Here is a 20,218-nt window from a genome sequence, read left to right as displayed (position 1 = left end):
CCTTCCTTCCTTCCTTCCTTCCTTCCTTCCTTCCTTCCTTCCTTCCTTCCTTATTTTTTTTTTTTAAATTTGTTTTTCGAGATAGAGTCTCACTTTGTCATTCAGGCTGGAGCACAGTGGCATGGTATCAGCTCACTTCAACCTCCACCTCCCAGGTTCAAGCGATTCTCCTGCCTCACCCTCCTGAGTAGCTGTGATTACAGGCACCCGGCACCACACCCAGCTAATTTTTGTATTTTTAATAGAGATAGGTTTTTACTGTGTTGGCCAGGCTGATCTTGAACTCCTGACCTCAGGTGATCTGCTCGCCTCAGCCTCCCAAAGTTCTGGGATTATAGGCATGAGCCACTGCGCCCAGCCACTTGTGTCTATTTCTTAAAATGGTACTTAAGAAATCATACATTTTTATAACTACCAGTGTAGAGTGCAGGACATAAACTGGAACAATTGACTTTGAAGGTTAGTAAAGACGCTGGAGATCACTTAAGAAAAAAGGAGATAAATAACAGACTTGGTTGGAATCCCAGCTACACTATTAGCAAGCTTCACCACCATAGGAGCAGTTGGCTTAAATTCTGAGCCAATGCTGCTGCTTGTGTGAAAGGGAATCATAACTACCACCAGAGGTTTTATAAGGATCAAATATAATATGGAACTGGACAGTGTCTCATGCCTGTAATCCCAGCACTTTGCAAGGCTGAGCTAGGCAGATTGCTTGAGCCCAAGAGTTTAAGACCAGCCTGGGCAACATGGCAAAACACTGTCCCTCCAAAAAATATAAAAATCAGATGGATGCTGTGGTGTACACCTGTAGTCCCAGCTACTCCTCAGGAGGGTGAGGTGAACCACTTGAGCCCAGGAGGCGGAGGTTGCAGTGAGCTGGGATTGTGCCACTGCACTCCAACCTCGGCAACAGAGCGAGACTCCATCTCAAAGAAAAAAGAAAAAGAGACAAGATAGTATGATTTCTTAAGTACCATTTTAAGAAATAGAGACACAGTAGAAGAAAATATCTAATTTGACTCTTCTCTTTCTCTCCCTCACACCCACACTAATTGCCTACTGCATGCTAGGTTTATCCTAGGCATTTGTAAATGAGATAGTGTGTCACCTCATAGAAAGAGCAAGATCTGATAGCGTGAAAGAGCTTTTGGGTATGTTTGTTGGGGGAATGTAGTGGCATGTTATCAAGTACAAACAAGAACTTATACGGAGCTGACAGAAGGATTGCCTATGTTCTTTCAGTGGAAGGGGTTGTAACAGTTGTTTGTTAGTTCCCTGCCTTATCCTTGGAACGAACCTTACCATTTCCTTGAACTCTGGCTGACCAGTATTTGGATGCTGGGGCCTGAAGGCTTTGTCCAGAACCCTGGAAGGCCTTGGCATTTGTAGGGCCCTCTAGAAGTGACTTGGGAATTAACAGCTGCCTGCTCCCTCTCCAGAAGTCCTCAAACAGTGACTGATGAGAGATGAGATGGTATATAAATACAGTCACTCCCTCACCTTTCTAGGTTTTATATTGTTTCCCAGAGATAACCTTGGGATTAAACTCCATTATGCACTCACAAATGACTTGGGAATTAACAGCTGCCTGCCCCCTGTCCAGAAGTCCTCAAACAATGACTGATGAGAGATGAGATGGTATATAAATACAGTAGCTCTCTCACCTCTGTAGGTTTTAGATTGTTTCCCAGAGATAATCTTGGGATTAAACTCCATTTAACTACTTTCATAGTAGTTACCATAGACTGTTTAGTCTGTCTGCTCTTTTACTTTCTCACTTTCTCTGTGACTTGTATTTGACTCTTGGTCTGTCTCAAGATCTGCCTCCCAGGGAGCCGAGATTAAGATAAAATCATTTCTGTTCTGGGAGATTTAATTTATCCTTAGTTTTTCTTCTATAGTTGTCATCAGAGAAACAGAGAAGGGAATTAATACACATCTTTTTAAAACTATGATTTTGATATTCACTGAGACCACTTCGGGTTTCTAAGAACATTTGATTAAGGATAAGAGCAAATACAAATATATTTCAGTGTACTTTCCACTATTTTATATACATTAATTGTTCCATTCACTTTCAGGGCAGATTAGAACACTGTTAGTTAGAAGAATCATTATTGACACATGTGGAAGCATAGATTCCCTCTGCCTTGCCACTTGTGATAGGAAAATATTTGTTAAATCATCAAGCGAATGAACTGTTTGTGTTTTGAAAGTAAGGGGAAGAGTAGTAAGAGAGCTTACTTACTATAGGTAAAAGAAGAATGCATTTAAAAATTTATCTTAGGGCCGGGTACGGTGGTTTACTCCTGTAATCCCAGCACTTTGGGAGGCTGAGGTGGGTGGATCACCTGAGGTCAGGAGTTTGAGACCAGCCTGGCCAATGTGGTAAAACCCTGTCTCTACTAAAAAAATATAAGAAAATTAGCCTGGCACGGTGGCACACACCTGTAATCCCAATTACTTGAGAAGCTGAGGCAGGGGAATTGCTTGAACCCGTGAGGCAGAGGTTGCACTGCGCAGACATCGCGTCATTGCACTCCAGCTGGGCAACAAGTGCAAGACTCCATCTCAAAAAAAAAAAAAAAAATTATTTTAATGAGTAGGACATTGGCATGTCAGTAGAATGTCTTAAAACTGCTTATCAAAAACTTTATTGTCATAAAATTAAATGCATGGGTTCTCTGAAAGAACTTGTGAATTTAAATTTTTAAACTGTGCATGTGCAGCTTTCCATGTAGAGAATAAAAATATTGTTAACAGCATTTCAAAACTTTATTTTAAACTTCAGATATTTGTTGACTAATGCTTATGGTGCCTAAAACAGATTTTTTTGTACATGGTAAATACTTGATAAATACTTTTTATAAAATAAATGAACACTTTATTTCGGAAAAAGGAATGTTTCATTCAATTCAGTATATGTTATTCAGTAATTCAATGACTATGTATTTACCTAAATAATGACTTGTTTTTGGCACTGACTTTGCACTGGGGATCTCCAGTTAATAAGACGATTAACTGTTCATATACTTCACTGAGTACTTGAGAGAATATTCCCTAGAAAGATAGGCATTAAAAATGTAAATGCAGATGTGAGGAGGTTTTTGAAAGTGCAAGGGACTGTGACAACATACAGTAAAGGGATTTATAACTCACTTATTGTTTTGAAGATTTAGAGTATGTCTACTACTGTTTGAGGAACTGAAATGCAAGGGTTATGCTTTAAAAGTAGTGTTTTTTAATCTGGTATTCCACAGCATTTTTTTTTTTTTCTTGTGATGGTGTTATGCTGTGTTGCCCAGGCTGGTCTCAAACTCTTTAGCTCAAGCAATCCTCCTACCTCAAGCTTCCAAGTAGCTGGGATTACAGGCGTGTGTGACTATTCACAACTATTTTTACTGACTCATATGACGTGTTTTCTGAGGGTTTTTATACTTTCACATATACTTCTTTCCTTGTTTGATTACCATGTTGTCTGTTATTTCATTAGGAAATAATTACATATATGAAATATATAAATAATTATATATGTATATATCTAGTGTAGATGTAACAGGCTGGGCGCAGTGGCTCACGCCTGTAATTCCAGCACTTTTGGAAGCCTAGGTGGGTGGATTGCTTGAGTCCGGGAGTTCAAGACTAGCCTGGGCAACGTGGTGAAACCCTGTCTCTATTAAAAATACAAAAAACTAGCTAGTCATGGTAGGACTAGCTGGGTAATTCCAGTTGCTTGGGAGGCTGAGGTGGGAGAATCATCTGAGCCCGGGAGGTCGAAGCTGCAGTGAGCCAAGATCATGCCACCGTACTCCAACCTGAGCAACAGGAATAAGACCCTATCTCAAAAGAAAAAAAAAATATATCTGTATAGATCTATGTAGATCTATATAAATATAGATTAGATAGATGTAGCAAACTTCTTTATATTATATAAATCTAGGCTTCACTCTTCAACTAAATTATTGCCTCTTCTAAAATTTATTTTTGTGTCACTAATATCTAGTTCAGTGCCTTACATAGAGTAGGCACTTGTTAAATGTTTGTTGAATAAATAATATTTGCTGGTGGAATTGAGCACTCTTAAATACTTTGAATTTCTGAAACTGTTTAGAACCACTCAAAATTAAACTTGGTATCAGCATACTTACTAAGTACAGCTAGCTCTTTATCTTAATTTTGAGATCCTAATCTTGGTGATTGTGAAAGGGAGAACAAAAGTAAACTTATTGGCATTTTAGTAGGTATGTGTTTAGTTTGCATACCCATAGTAAGATAAGCGGTCTAATGAATTTGACTAGGCCTAACTATTCTGCCAGCTCTAATTTGCATTTATACATACAGGTACTTATCCTAAATTACCATATTTCTGAATGGCCCACGTTATTTTAAAATATATAATCTTGATTTTTAAACTTTTATTTTGAATAAGCAGGATTGCTTCATGGTGGAAGGAGAGGATTTGAGACATGATTTTGAGCGCCTACAACTTGCCATGGAAATGGTAGGATTTCTTCCCAAGACACGAAGACAGTGAGTTTACTTGTTGTATTTTTATACCTCCAATAGAGAACACATGATATGTCTTTGAAAGATTTCTCCTGTTGGTCTTTTAAAATAGTTTTCTAAGTGGTAATCCTCATCTAGTACCTCATCCATCTCGAGCATTATTTCTAATTCCTTTTTTTGTCATAAATTCTTTTGAGAATATGATGAAAGCTGACACTGTTGTTGTTGTAAAATGTACATCTTTAACAATTTGCATATAAATGCAGGAATTTATGGTGCCCCTGAAGCCTATCCATAGATGTTACGCAAAACTTTTGCTTTGTAACACTATTTTTATAGCTCTTCATTTTTTGTATATCAGTGATCTCTAATCTTATTAAATTATGCATACTTATCAGAGGCATAGTATTTAATTATCAGTGTATTTCCTCTGTATAGTTTATATCTTTACCATTCTAATAAGTTTTTAAATTGTAAATCTAAACAAATTAAAAATATAAAAAGGTTGAGATAAAGATGAGATAAATTATATTTGAAACAAATTATTTAAAATTAAAGACTCAACCTTGGCTCTCACCAGAAAAAAATAGTTACTTATAACTTTTTTGAGGGGGAGAGTTGTGTTGATGAGTATATCAGATCTGATTATATTGTTAAAAAATTTTTTTTTTTTTTTTTTTTTTTTTGAGACAGGGTCTCACTCTGTCACCTACGCTGGAGTGCTCACTGCAGCCTCAACCTCCCCAGGCTCAGATGATTTTCCCACCTCAACTTCCCAAGAAGTTGGGACTGCAGACTTATACCATCACACTTAGCTAATTTTGTATTTTTTGTGCCATGTTGCCTACGCTGATCTTGCATTCCTGGGCTCAAGTGATCTACCTTTCTCAACCTCTCACAGTGCTAGGATTACCAGCAGGAGCCACTGCACCCGACCTCTGTTATTAATTTTTAACCTCATGATTGATGACCCTATACTGAGAGTAGGAGAAAATCACCTCTGCTGTTTTCTTGTTTGCTTGCGCTTACATCATTGGTATGACTCTTTAATTAGCAGGCTATTTGCTAGAATCTTTTTATGAGAAGTCAATTAAAATCAAATAATACAATATGTAAGTTGGCATACCAACTCAATTGGTGACATAAACTACAGTTCACTGAAAATTAGTGAATTTCTATTAAAAATAATTTTTAAAAGAAGCTCATGAATTTGTTTTTGTCTTTTGACTTCCATTAGTTATGTTTCGGTTGATAGTTTATTCTTTAATCCAGAATAACATTATGCATTATTTTTTTAATAGACTTGTATTTACTGTGAGTCATGTGAATGATTCAAAGATTTTAAAACTTTAAATTATTTGAAAAATTAGATTTATAAATTAGATGGTGATTCAGTACCTCTCAAATGTTGCTAAGGTAATATCTCAGGTTCCTAAAGCAATATCTTTGTTTTAGTTGGAATAGTTCGTAATTTTAGGAAAACATAGTGTTAAATTTTCGTAAGACAAATTTTGTAAGCCATATTTATTCTAAGAAAATAACTGCATGTGACACAAAGCTGTATGTATAAGGAGACTGAGGAGTTTTTCAGTGGAGTGTTTAGCTGTGTTAAATGCCTCTGAGATGTCAGATAAGTTAAGAACATAATATACTGTTCTTAGCTACATGGAGATGCTTGGTAACCTAAGGTTCCTGAATTAACAGGAGTTGATGGGATATATAGCATAAGAGGAGAAATTAGTTGTTGATTGGAGGGCACGTGCTCTTCTGACTCAGGAGGGAAATTTAGAACGGAGGGTCCATATGAAGTTGTTTCACAGTAGAGGTTAATATACCCCACATTGCTTCATACTTAACACACACACACACACACACACACACACACACACACACACCCCCACAAAAAACCGTTTACCCCAAACACCGTAATGTGGTATAGGAAAGCATTTTAACGACATAACTAAGAATAAAAAATCAGCTAGGATACTTGATTAAAAAAAAATACAGATTCAAGGCCTTTCCTTTGGCAATTCTGATTCAGTGTATCTGAAACAGTATAGGAAAAAAGCATTCCAGGTAGGATAAATAGCATTTAGAAAGGCATGGCCTTTTAAAACACTGTGACAAATTCAGGCAATAGCAGAAGTCTCTTTGAAATAACTATATAAGAAGTGGTGTAATACTTAAGGCCATGAAAAGCATTTTAAACAGTATGTGATACATAGTAAACCCTCAGTAAATTTTAGTAATTATTCCCATATTGCTTATTTTCCAAAGACTAGATACTTCATATTTGTACTGGTTGGTTTGCTTAACTAGAATTTTAGAATGAAACCATCTTTGGGAATGGATACAACTAAGCTATAATTTGTGTTTTGTTTTCCCAGGATTTTCTCTCTTCTCTCAGCCATACTACATTTGGGTAATATCTGTTATAAAAAGAAGACATACCGGGATGACTCCATTGATATCTGTAATCCTGAAGTTCTGCCTATTGTCTCAGAATTATTAGAAGTGAGTGATTACATTCTCAGTTGTCATTTCAAATACTTTGTAACTTTTTATTTTTTATTTTGTGTATTTTGTAAGTGTAAATGGGTTAATGCTTTCTATTAATAATGTTTTTATTAGGCACTATTTTTAAATAGCATTTCCAAAAGATGGAATTTTTCCTGATACCTGCCTCAGTTTGCTATTGAGTGAGGCAGAATCTTTAGAAGATTTGTGTTTTCTCCTTTGCCTCCACTTGCTTCAGACATCCATAGTCCCTAAATTTGCTGGATAGGATGAATATTTCCACGCTAGACTGTATAATGTTCTGGGGCTATGCTAATTTTTCTCTTTTCATATTTGAGATTTCGTCTCATACTAAGATTTTGGTTAGATTATTTTGTTTCAAGATGGGGGCATCTGGGTGAGTGGAGAAAAAAGGATACTACTTTTTTTTTTTCCTTATGGGTTGAATAGGACCTAAAGGTTCTCATCTCCTACCATGCTTCTTCTTACATCAAGGGCCTTTATTACCTGATTCTTTCTTTCTGGAGTGATGATTTATCATATATTCTTAACTTCTCTCTTGCCTACCTCCTTCTCATCTTGCCAGATTTATCCCATCAGATGGGGTGTCATTTCTTACAGGCCCTATTGTCTGGCATAGCAAGGAAATATATGTATGTATATACTAACCTGTGTATATACACATATCTATACATATTTTAATATGTAATCATCTGTATAGGTAAACATGAGTTCATGATGATGTCTCCAACTGTAATCCATCTACACATGGATCATTCTGGCCCTCTTCCCTTGCTTATCTGTGAACTCCTGCTTCAACAGTGAGAAAGCTGTCTTCTATCCTCTGCCATCCATTTACTTGTTTAATTCCAGTATACATGTGTAGTGGTATCAAAATTGTTAACCTGTACCCCCCTGGGAAATGACTTTTTCAACTAGAATACAGTGCTTATGCGCAATTCCTTTTACCTTTAATCCTACAGACTTCACTCATTTCCAAAATTACTTAGAACAGCACCTTTTCCTTCCACCCCATTTGTTGAGGTTTCATATACTTGTCATGCATGCTGTTTTCTTGTCATAGTCTATATTCCTTCGTGGAATCCCCCAATTTCATAAATAATTTTTGATATTTGCATATGTTAAGTTCCACTCTTCATGCTATTTGGGTTTTGACAGATGCAGGAAGTCGTGTGTCCACTATTATAGTATCATACAGAATAGTTTCACTGCCATAAAAATTCCCTGTGCTTTACCTGTTCAATCCCTCCCCCTAAACTGCTGGCAGCCACTGACCTTTTTTACTACATATATATATTTTTGCCCTTTCCAGGATGTAATATAATTGAATCATGCAATATGTAGATTTTTCAGACTGCTTTGTTTCACTTAGTAATACGCACTTAAGATTTATTTATGTCTGGCTGGGTGTGGTGGCTCATGCCTGCAATCCCAGCACATTGAGAGGCTGAGGCAGGTGAGTTGCTTGAACCCTAGGAGTTCAAGACCAGCCTGGGCAGCATAAGGAGACCCCATCTCTACTAAAAACAACAACAAGAAAACAAAAAAAGCACAAAAATTAGCTGGGCATGGTGACATGTACCTGTATACCCAGCTGCTTGGTAGGCTGAGGTGGGAGGCTTGAACCCCAGAGGCGGAGGTTGCAGTGAGCTTAGATTGCGCCACTACACTCCAGCCTGGGTAACAGAGCGAGACCCTGTCTCAAGAAACAAAAAAAAAAGATTCGTTCATGTCTTTCTGTGGCTTGATAGCTCATTTCTTTTTATCATGGGGTAATATTCCATTGTATAGATGTACTATAGTTTATTCATTTATCTGTTGAAGGACATTTTGGTTGTTTCCAGTTTTTGGCAGTTATGAATAGCTTGTTTTTGAAAAAAAAAATTATTCATCTTCCAAATCTTGGTTCCTAGGCCGCTTCATGTGGTTTAACCTTAAGTGGTCTAAACTGACTCCCTAAATACAGAGCATTTGTTTCTGCTTAGCATAATTTAGTTTTATAGCATAAAGTTAATTGTTTATTAGTTCATGTCTAAGGTTGCAGTGCTCTTTGAGAGCAGTGGATACCTCTTTCTTATTTGTCTAACCACCCAGTGTTTATTTTTTCTGTACATTGGGCATTGCTTGTTAACTTCAGTGGAATGATAACCTAGCAGAGGAAGAGGCAGGAGAAGGGAGTACTGTGAATTGGAACTAGACCTACTGGAAAGAAATTCTACCAGGAGATGGAGTGTGGTATCTGAAGTTTGTAATTTTGAAGATCATAAAGGCCAGAGAACAGATGGCGTTTTAGTCAGGTATTTCAGGTGATACTGTAGTCAAGGGTTTGGTATTGTGACAGGGCATTGTGGCTACTTGTAAGTCTAGGCAGTTCAGCAGAAACCAGGGCTTCTGTTTCTAGTGCATCCTTTCTTCTTTGGTAAGAGACTGGTAAGAACAATTCAGGCAACTCAAAGAGGAACTCAGGTATGGGTTTAAAAAAAAGGAGAGAAATCTAATTCTGAGAATTGGGCTAACCAGTATCAAAGACAATGGCAAATGGCAAATGTGATTTGACAGAAAATCTCACTTTTGAACCCCAGCTTCTTAAATTTCTTCTTGTGTATAATTTGTATTGGTTCTAGGGCTGAGGTTTAGTATTAAGTAGAAAGAAAATAGCTTCAAAATTCAGAAGCTAAAGAAGACACCTATCTCATCTTTAGTTAGTACTTAGAAATTATTTTAGAAAATGATTGCCTCTAGTTGGTTAAGACTGATAATAATAATTGCAATCTTAAGGCTTTGGTTGAGATAGAGTACAAAGATAAGCACATTGACTGGTTTATTTAAACATCCAAACTCTTTAGTTGTGATTTAATTTCTCTTCTTCCCATGGTGATTTAATTCAATGGTAAATATAGAAGAACAAATGTTTTTAAAGTAGTGGTTTAATTTTATTTATTTACTTTTCAGTTTTTTTTTGTAGTTACCTGAGGCGATAATGAATGTCTTGAGTCTTTACTAATGCCTATTTGGCATGGATACTTGTGAAAATTATTGAAAGGTGAACAAGCTCCAATTGATAAATTGTAGGTAATTGTGGAAGATGTTTTTGTTGTGAGATATTAGAAGTGTCATCATTACCAAAAACTGTTCAGTTTTTAGCAGGTTTATGTATTTTGAGTGTATTTTAATATCTGTTGAAACAATATAAAGAATACGGTTTTTTTGTTGTTGTTTTTTTGAGACGGAGTTTCATTGTTGTTGCCCAGGCTGGAGTGCAGTGGCGCAATCTCGGCTCACTGCAACCTCTGCCTCCCGGGTTCAAGCCATTCTCCTGCCTCAGCCTCCCAAGTAGCCGAGGTTACAGGCATGCGCCACCATGCCCGGCTAATTTTGTATTTTTAGTAGAGATGGGGTTTCACCATGTTGGTCAGGCTGGTCTGCAACTCCTGACCTCAGGTGATCCACCCACCTTGGCCTCCCAAAGTGTTGGGATTACAGGTGTGAGCCACTGTGCCTGGCCAAGAATAGGTTTCTAATTAAATATCAGATTTTTAATTAGGTAAATATGAGAAACTTTGTAGAATGGATATTAAACCCATTGCTACTTGTTCTGTATTAATAGTTTTTGAATATTCTAAAAGTATTACATTTAAGAATTTTTAGAAAATTATAGAGGAGCTGATTAAAAAATCATGAATTGGATAATTTCTTCAGGATCCTTACCAAATGTTATGCAAGATTAGTATGTTTTGGGGTTGTGTGGTTATGCGTAGATCTATGTACAATCTTTGTTAGGTTTTTGTGCTAGTTAAAGAGAACTCAGGAAATAAGTTGAGAGTTTTTGTACCCTTGCTCCTTTTTCTGCATTTAGAAGGATCATTAGCAGAGAATAATATGTTCCTCAAGGGTTTGAGAGAGGTCAGTCTTATGAGCAACTGTATTTGATATCTTTTTATTTGTTCCATGTTAACTAATTTTTTAGGATTTTCAAATCTGGCTTGAGTTATTTGGATGATCTGTAGTTTTCTAAAAATGATGTATTGGATGATCTGTGATTTTCTAAAAATGATGTTTTGAATGTTTAGAATGTGTTGCTTTTGAGTTCTTTGTAAATAGTCTGTTAATTTCAGTCTTTAAAATTTTTTCTCTATGGTATTAGCTATTTGTGTTTCTTAGTTTTTTTCTTTTGCTTTGTGTGAGATTTGTCTTTTATGTTTTATTTTTCTTTCTTTTTTTTTTTTTTTTTTTTTTGAGATGGAGTTTCGCTCTTGTTGCCCAGACTAGAGTGCAATGGTGCGATCTCAGCTCACCGCAACCTGCGCCTCCCAGGTACAGGTGATTCTCCTGCCTCAGCCTACCAAGTAGCTGGGATTACAGGCATGCGCCGCCATGCCCAGCTAATTTTGTATTTTTAGTAGAGATGGGGTTTCTCCATATTGGTCATGCTGGTCTCGAACTCCTTACTTCAGGTGATGCGCCTGCCTTGGCCTCCCAACGTGCTAGAATTACAGGCGTGAGCCACCGCACCTAGCCATCTTTCATGTTTTCAAAGAGTTGGCCTTTAGATTGATCAGTTCTAACATTTTACTTGTTATATATTAATTTTAGGTTATTTTCTTCCTTTTTTCCCTGTTATGAAATGTTGCCAGCACACAATATTATATAGAAAACAATGTAATCAACCCGTACTCACAGCCTCACTCAAGTAATAAAATATTGCATATAATTGAAGCCCACTGTGTACCTCTGTCTCCACCAGAGGTAACCACTATTATGAATTTGGTGTTCGTCATTCCTATTCTTGTTTCTGTATTTTCAGTATAGATAGATGTTTTTATAAAGAATATATAGTTTTGCCTGTTTTCAGTCTTTATATAAATGTTATACTGTATGTATTATTCTGAAACTTGGCTTTTTTTCATTCCATAGTATGTTTTTGAGATCTTTCAATTCTGATTTCTATGTTCTAGATTCTTCTTTTTTGTTGTTGTATAAGAGTCCATGGTATGAGGCTGGGCACGGTGGCCCACACTTGTAATCTCAGCACTTTGGAAGGCCGAGGCAGGCGATTACTTGAGCTTAGGAGTTCAAGACCTGCCTGGGCAACATGATGAAACCCCGTCTCTAATCCCAGCTACTCGGGAGGCTGAGGCAGGAGAATTGCTTGAACCTGGGAGGCGGAGGTTGCAGTGTTCCGAGATTGTGCTATTGCACTCCAGCCTGCGTAACAAAAGCAAAAGTCTGTCTCAAAAAAAAAAAAAAAAAAAAAAAAAAAAAAAAATTGGCTGAGCGTGGTGGCATGTGCCTGTAGTCCTGGGCTGGAATGCAGTGGCACGATCATGGCTCACTGTAGCTTTGATCTCCTGGGCTCAAACAATCTTCCCGCCTCAGCCTCCTGAGTACTTGGGAGTTCAGGCACGTGCCCCCATGCCTGGCTGATTTTACATTTTATTTCTAATAGAGAGGAGGTCTTGCTATGTTGTTCAACCTGGTCTTTAACTCCTGAGCTCAAGCAGTCCTACTGCCTTGGGATTACAGGTGTGTTGGGATTATAGGTGTGAGCCACTGTACCCAGCCAATATTTACTTTTAATAATTGCAGAAATATACCTCACAATATAGCTTTGGATTTTATTACGTTTTTTTCTTAGCTTTGTTTTGTCAGTTTTGTGTAATCTGGTATTATTTTTGTTTCTTAATGTATTTTGAATAAATCTAAAAGGTTGAGGCCTTTTGTTTAAATTTGGTTGTTGATTTTTGGCTTTACTGCATTTTGTTATATGCCTCAAATTATTTCCAGTTTTTGGAATTTGAGAGTTGATCAGTGAATGCTCTGAAAGCTGTTGTATTTGCTAGGTAATATTTATCCATTCAATATGATTCAAAGTTGTTCTTTAAAAGATTATTGATCTATCATATGTTGTTGGTGGCAGGGTAATGCCTCTTTCTGTCATTTTATAACTCAATCTTCTCCTTATAATCTTTTTTTTTTTTTTTTTTGAGATGGAGTCTGACTCTGTTACCTAGGCTGGAGTGCAGTGGTGTGGTCTTGGCTCACTGCAAACTCCGCCTCCTGGTTTCAAGCGATTCTCTTGCCTCAGCCACCCGAGTAGCTATGATTACAGGTGTGCACTACCACATCCGGCTAATTTTTGTATTTTTGGTGAAGACAGGGTTTCCTATGTTGGTCAGGCTGTTCTCGAACTCCTGACCTCAAGTGATCCGCCCACCTTGGCCTCCTAATGTGCTGGAATTACAGTCGTGAGCTACCATTCACAGCTATTATAATCTAATACTTTTTACCGATAAATTTTTATATTGCCTACATTTATGAATGTTATGTTTTTATTATGTATGGATACTTTTATAAAATGTCCTTGTTTTACCACTTCATGCCCATCATCATGACAAAATTCTAAGGTCTGGTAACATTAAGTATAGTCAAGGTTTGGAAGAAGTAGGAACTCTCAGCGCTACTGCTGAAAGAGCTTATTGGTAAAAATTATATATAGGAATTTGGTAGTATTCTGTAAAGCTGAAAATATGTGTGCTCTAACCTTCTTCTACTTTTAGGTTTGTTCTTCACAGAAACTTTTGAACTCATATTCAACAATATTTATTGTGGTTTATTTTGTAATCACACACAATTGTAAATAGTGTAAATGCCTACAAAGAGGAGAATGGATTACACACTGTGGTGTATTTATATGCTGCAATGCTGTATAACAGTTAAGATGAATAAGATTGATCTAAATTATCAACATGGTATGTGCCTGTAGTCCCAGCTGCTCAGGAGACTGAAACGGGAGGATTGCTTGAGTCTGGGAGGTCGAGGCTGCAGTGAATCGAGATCACACCACTGCACTGCAGCCTGAATGGCAGAATGAAACTGTCTGAAAAAAAAAAATAGTAAAAAATTATCCACATAGTTAGATCTGAAAAACATATGGGCAATATGATACTTTATAGGTAAATATTAAATTCATTTGACAGTATAGCGTAGTGTTTATGAATATATTTAATACATATAAAGTGTAGAAACATGAACTGAAATGATAGCGTGAAATTCATGATAGTATTTGTCTCTGGGGAGAGAGTGAGAACAAAGGAAGTGTCAACTTTATCTTAAAAGTTTATCATTCATGAATAAGAAGAAACATCTGAAATGTAAGTATTTTTTGGAATATTCCTAGAATTCAAGATTCATGAAGAAGGAATATCTGAAACATAAATTAATATCCTTTGGAATATTTCTGGAATTCAAGAAGTGCTGTCACTTTTTAGTCCTTGCCTCCAGCTTGTGAGATTATGGTTGATCATCTTAAAATGTTTTTTGTACTGTTCTATATTTTCTGTATTCTGCATAGTGAAACATGTTTCTCTGTTATGATCAGAAAGCAAGCTTTAACTTGAAAAAACCCAGTTGTCTTTTGAGTGGGACACTTAAATTCCATTTTGGCCAGTATTAAAATTGCCCAGTGTATTGACTCTTTTCTCTGCTATATAATTGCTAATCTCATTAAGCTTTTCCTCCTCTATTTGGCTTTTTCAAAAGATAATTCAACACATTGTCATAAATCTTACATATTGAGTTTACTTTTCTGTTTTATAGGTTAAAGAAGAGATGCTATTTGAAGCACTAGTTACAAGGAAGACGGTGACAGTGGGAGAAAAGCTTATTTTGCCATACAAGTTGGCAGAGGTATGATGAATTTTCTATGAAATGAAAGCATTCTGGACATTGTTAGAAGTTTAGGTTTGAAGTTTGGGTTTTCTCAACAGCAGGAAAATGACAAGGGCAAAAAGTTTTCATTGAAATATTTTCTAGGCCTTTAAATTTGATTGTGAATTTTCCATTGATTTGGAAACTTAAATTTGAATGTGATTGTGAGAAATAGGCTTGCATTTTTCTCCAAGGATCTTAACCTCTTCATCATTTCTAACTTTCATATTACTAATGTGGGGTAGATAGATGGTAGATTAGAATTATAAATGAGCAGTATTTGACCCAATTAATTATTATTCTTGAGACAGTTTCTTCTAGCACATCATACTTTTTTGGTTAACTTTTTCATTGTTGGCTACTTGTTTGCAGTTCTTTCTGCTTGTCTTTTCTTTTTTCTTTATCTCTAAAAGGTGGAGTACCCTAGGACACAGTCTTTGTTTCTTCTTCTCTATATTCTTCATTGAGGTTATCTTACCCAGTCCCATCACTTTAAATATCATCTGTATACTGAGGCTTCTAGGTGATATTTGTTGCTACTATTATACCACTCAGATCTGTAGGGGTAGGAAAATTATTGAAAAGCCACTACTTTATGGAGTAATTTTATGAAAGTGATGACAAATCAAATTATGATAATTATAAAAATTGGACAGGAATATGAAATTAGAATATTAGAAGACAGAGGTGAGGAAATTGTGATTGAATTCTAGAGAATGTTTTTTAAGCTTGACATTGATCCATTTGTCTCATCTTCTGTGTCTCCAAGTCCACATTTCTTCTTACGTCATATTATAGTCTTCCACTTTGAGAGCTTCTTTCTAAACAATAAGAAAGCCAAATCTTTAAGAGTTTTATATTTCTTTTATGTAAAATAAAGATTCATTGCTTTTTACATTTTATTTCACTACCTTTTTCTTTTTTTAAAAATTTAACTTTAAGTTCTGGGGTATATGTGCAGGTTTGTTATATAGGTAAACTTGTGTCATGGGGGTTTGTTGCAGAGATTATTTCGTCACCCAGGTGTTAGGCCTAGTACCCATTAGTTATTTTTCCTGATCCTCTCCCTTCTCCCACTCTTTATCACCCCTTGTATGTCTCCGTGTGTTCTCATCATTTAGCTTCCACTTAGAAGTGAGAACATGCTGTGTTTGGTTTTCTGTTCCTGCGTTAGTTTACAAGGGATTATGGCTTCCAGCTTCATCTATATTCCTGCAAAGGACATGGTTTTCTTCTTGTTTATGGCTGCATTGTATTCCATGGTGTGTAAGTACCACATTTCTTTATCCAGTGTGTCATTGATGAGCATTTAGGTTGATTCCATGTCTTTGCTCTTGTGAATAGTGCTGCAGTGAGCATATGCTTACATGTGTCTTTATGATAAAATGATTTCTGTTCCTTTGGATATATGCCCAGTAATTGGATTGCTGGGTCGAATAGTAGTTTTGCTTTTAGGTCCTTGAGGAATTGCCACACTGTCTTCCCCGATGGTTGAACTAATTTACACTCCCTCCAACAATGTATAAATGTTCCTTTTTATCCGCATCCCCACTAACATCTGTTGTTTTTCGACTTTTTAACAATAACCATTGTGACTTGTTTCATTGTGGTTTTGATTTGCATTTCTCTAATGACCACACCACCTTTTTCATTACAAAATTTTTTTAAATATTTATTTTTATTTTTAACTTTAAATGTAACCTTCTGAGATTGTTTTGTATTCCCAGCTTTGTTTTTGTTTATGTTTGTTTGGTGTATTTATTTCTTTTTTTTTGAGATGGAGTCTCACACTGTCACCTGGGCTGGAGTGCAGTGATGTGATCTTGGCTCATTGCAACCTCTGCCTCCCAGGTTCCAGTGATTTTCCTGCTTCAGCCTCCCGAGTAGCTGGCATTACAGGCACCCGCCACCATGCCCAGCTAATTTTTTGTATTTTTAGTAGAGACGGGGTTTCACCATTTTGGTCAGACTGGTCTTGAACTCCTGACCGTGTGATCACCTGCCTCGGCCTCCCAAAGTGCTGGAATTACAGGTGTGAGCCACCGCGCCCGGCCGTTATTTCTTTAATAAAAATTTCAGCCCCTTAATCTCAAGCACTGAAATTGAGATATCCATTGGGGTATAATGTGTCATCTGAGGTTTGAGGTTCTCTTCCAAGTTCACAGGTGGTTGACAGGATTCAGTTCCTTGTGATTCTAGGACTGAGGCACCTAGTTTTCTGTTGTTGTTGGATGTCAGTCAGGGACCATTCTCAGCAATTAGAGGCTGATGTGATTTTTTGCCATGTGACCCTGCCTGTAACATGGCAGTTTGCTTCTTCAGGCTCAGCAGGAGAAGCTCTATTTACAGCAGAACTCAAATCCCTTTTGAAGAGTTTTTTCTGATTATGTCAGTCCTATCCAGGATGATCTCCCTTTGATTAAAAAATCAATTGGTTTGGGTTTTTATATCTTTAAAATCCCTTCATTTTTATCATGTAACATCAGGTTCATATGGGAGTGGAATCCATTGTATTTACAGTTCTGCCTACACTTACGAGGAGGGAATTATACAGAACTTGTACTCCCCAGGGGATGGGAATCTTGTGGGCTATCTTGGGTTTTGGTCAAACACAGAAGTCAGGAGTGGATGTAGAGAGATGAGTTCAGAGGCTGCAATAGTGAGAATGATATTTGCTTTGTAGAATGGTGACATATTGACAGGGAGAAATGTATGGATTTAAAAGAAAAAAAATTGATGACTAAATCAACAGGACCTGGTAATGACTTGAATAATGGGAAGCAAGGCAAACAAAGGAGGTGTCAAGGATGAGTCCTACATTTCTGGTTTACACAGCTGTAAGAATATTGGTACCCTTCAATGAGATAGGAAACACTAAATGAGGTCTTGTTTGGGTGGGAAAATATTACTTGGTATTTGAGTTTGCTGAGGTTAAGCTATGAAAGACAGACATGCGTTTCAGAGAAAAGGGCTGGAAGTATAAAATTTGGAGTACAAAGTAAATAAATAGGTATTGTATTGGCATATCTGGATTCTATAACTATGGTATGTTATAAAAAGGGTACATTATGTAAACCATAGTGTAGTTAGACTTTAGTTTTTATCTTTGTCTGAATGTCTGTCTTTTAAATTCAACTCATTTATAAAATTTATTGTGATAATGTTTATATGCTTATTCTGTGTCTTATATTTGTTGATTTAGTTTTCAAATATTGTACTTTCCCTGAATTTTATCAGATTATCTTCATTTTTCTTTTCTTTCTAGGGGAAAAATACAGTGGTATTCTATTATATTTTCATTCTACCATTGGTTTTCTTGATAGTTGGTTCACCTTACGCTCAGATTCCATATCCAAGGATTCAACCATTTGCAGATTAAAAATATTCTAAAACTGCACAACAATAAAAAATAATACAGGTTTCTGGTGTTGAAGATAGAGAATTTGATACCAATCTTCTCTCTGCTATATAGGCAGTTATTTTTTGGTCTAGGAACTGGAAGCTTCTTTTTCCTTCAGTATTCAGAAATTAATTCATCACCTGTGTGGTAGGTTGTAGTATTACCTTCTTTTTACAGATGTATAAGCAGTAGCCTAAGAGGTTAAGTAACTTAGTCACGATTATGCAGCTAGAATAAGTAGAAAAACTAGAATTGGAAGATAGTCTAGTTCTTAATCATTACTCTCTATTTTCTTTATACTTCAAAACAGAGTTATAAATATATGCCTGAATATACAAGCTTCAAAATAAACCCCTAGATAATAAATATGTAAATTGCTAGGATTTATATTCTTCTAAGTGCCAAGACTCAATTCTGTAAGACATGTGCCCTACCCTACTCCTCCCCCCCTTTTTTTTTGTAAATTTATGCTTTCTAAATGGTGAAATTCTTGTTTTTTTAAGAACAATTTCAGACTTACAGGAAAATAGAGCAGATAGTATAGAGAATTGTCGTAAACTTGGAAAGCTTAGAGTGAGGAAAAAATAAATTTTGTAACTACATAATGAAGGAATTGTTTCTGTCCTCAAGGATGGAGTAATTCTAGGAGTTTCTATGGGTGACAAGCTGAAGACAACTATCAATGTAATTGTGGTTGTATTAGTGTATGTTTTAAGAGGGTGATTTGGATCCCACAGAAATTAATGGCTGTTTGCTAACAGATTTGTTCCTCTGCCTAGAATACTCTTACCCACTTTAACTGGCAAAGTCATTTGTTTGTAAACTTCCAATTATACCTTCTTTCCTAGGGGGAATATATATCCCAATTTTTAGTAAACATGTTTTGAGCTGGGTGACCTACATTTTGTTTCTCTTATCTTTAATCGCAGTTTTGGCCTAGATTCTCTGAGTGGGACTAATTGAATGAGTACATATGGAAAACTTCAATTGACTGGGTGCGGTGGCTCACGCCTGTAATCTCAGCACTTTGGGAGGCCGAGATGGGTGAATCACCTGAGGTCAGGAGTTCGAGACCAGCCTGACCAACATGGAGAAACCCTATTTCTACTAAAAATACAAAATTAGCCAGGCATGGTGGCGTGTGCCTGTAATCCCAGCTACTTGGGAAGCTAAGGCAGGAGAATCACTTGAACCCAGGAGGCGGAGGCTATGGTGAGCCGAGATTGCGCCATTGCACTCTAGCCTGGGCAACAAGAGCCAAACTCTGTCTCAAAAACAAACAAACAAAAAACTTAAGTTATAGTTTTTTTATTTTGAGAGAAAAATTAGTTTCTAATTCAGAATAGTAAGTTTCTTTCTTGAATGGGAGCAAAAAACTTTGTCATGGTATCTTAATCATATCATTGTCAATTCTACATGCACTTGTAATCCTTTTGTTTTTCAGGCTGTGACAGTGAGGAACTCCATGGCTAAGTCTCTATATAGTGCCCTGTTTGACTGGATAGTTTTTCGAATTAATCATGCACTTCTGAATAGTAAAGATTTAGAGCATAATACTAAGGTAATGATATATTAGATTATAATGTTTTTCCCTAAAAGCTATTTTAGTAAACTGGTTAATACATGAAATTTAAAAACACAGAATTATATAGAGTAATAAGTAAGAAATCACTGTTACTCATTATTTATTACCCTGTTCAGAAGAATTGTTCTGTGTGTCTTTCCAGACCTTTTTTATTATGTGTTTTTACCTCCCAAACATGTATATTCAGAGTTGCTTTAAAAAATGTAAATAGAATCATGCTCTCTGTATTCTTTCAAACATATATATATATATATATATTTTTTTACCTAGAATCTCTTGAAATATTTTCTGTCTCATTATATATCTGGACCTGGCTATTTAAAAAAATGTTTTAATATAAATACATAATAAGATGTGTACCATAAATCCATCCATTAAAAATAGATTATTTTTGTTTTATTGTTATAGATAATGCTGTAACAAATATTCTTTTACTTACCTGTGTATTCATTTCTCTAGGATAAAATTATCAAAGTGGG

The 20,218-nt window shown here is 36.3% G+C and overlaps 1 protein-coding gene across 1 annotated transcript in view; it reads left to right on the top strand.

Moving 5' to 3' along the window:
• The window catches only part of MYO9A (myosin IXA), a 253,788-nt gene that overhangs the window by 49,637 nt on the left and 183,933 nt on the right, over positions 1-20,218 (top strand). The window contains exons 7-10 of the mRNA XM_011978611.1: positions 4,436-4,533; positions 6,897-7,023; positions 14,644-14,733; positions 19,599-19,715. Of these exons, the coding sequence (XP_011834001.1) occupies positions 4,436-4,533; positions 6,897-7,023; positions 14,644-14,733; positions 19,599-19,715 (432 nt within the window). The remainder of the gene's footprint in view (positions 1-4,435; positions 4,534-6,896; positions 7,024-14,643; positions 14,734-19,598; positions 19,716-20,218) is intronic.

The sequence above is a fragment of the Mandrillus leucophaeus genome, unplaced genomic scaffold, assembly GCF_000951045.1.
Source record: "Mandrillus leucophaeus isolate KB7577 unplaced genomic scaffold, Mleu.le_1.0 Scaffold197, whole genome shotgun sequence".
In the NCBI taxonomy this organism is placed as follows: Eukaryota; Metazoa; Chordata; class Mammalia; order Primates; family Cercopithecidae; genus Mandrillus; species Mandrillus leucophaeus.
This window is presented reverse-complemented; position numbering and strand designations above follow the sequence as displayed.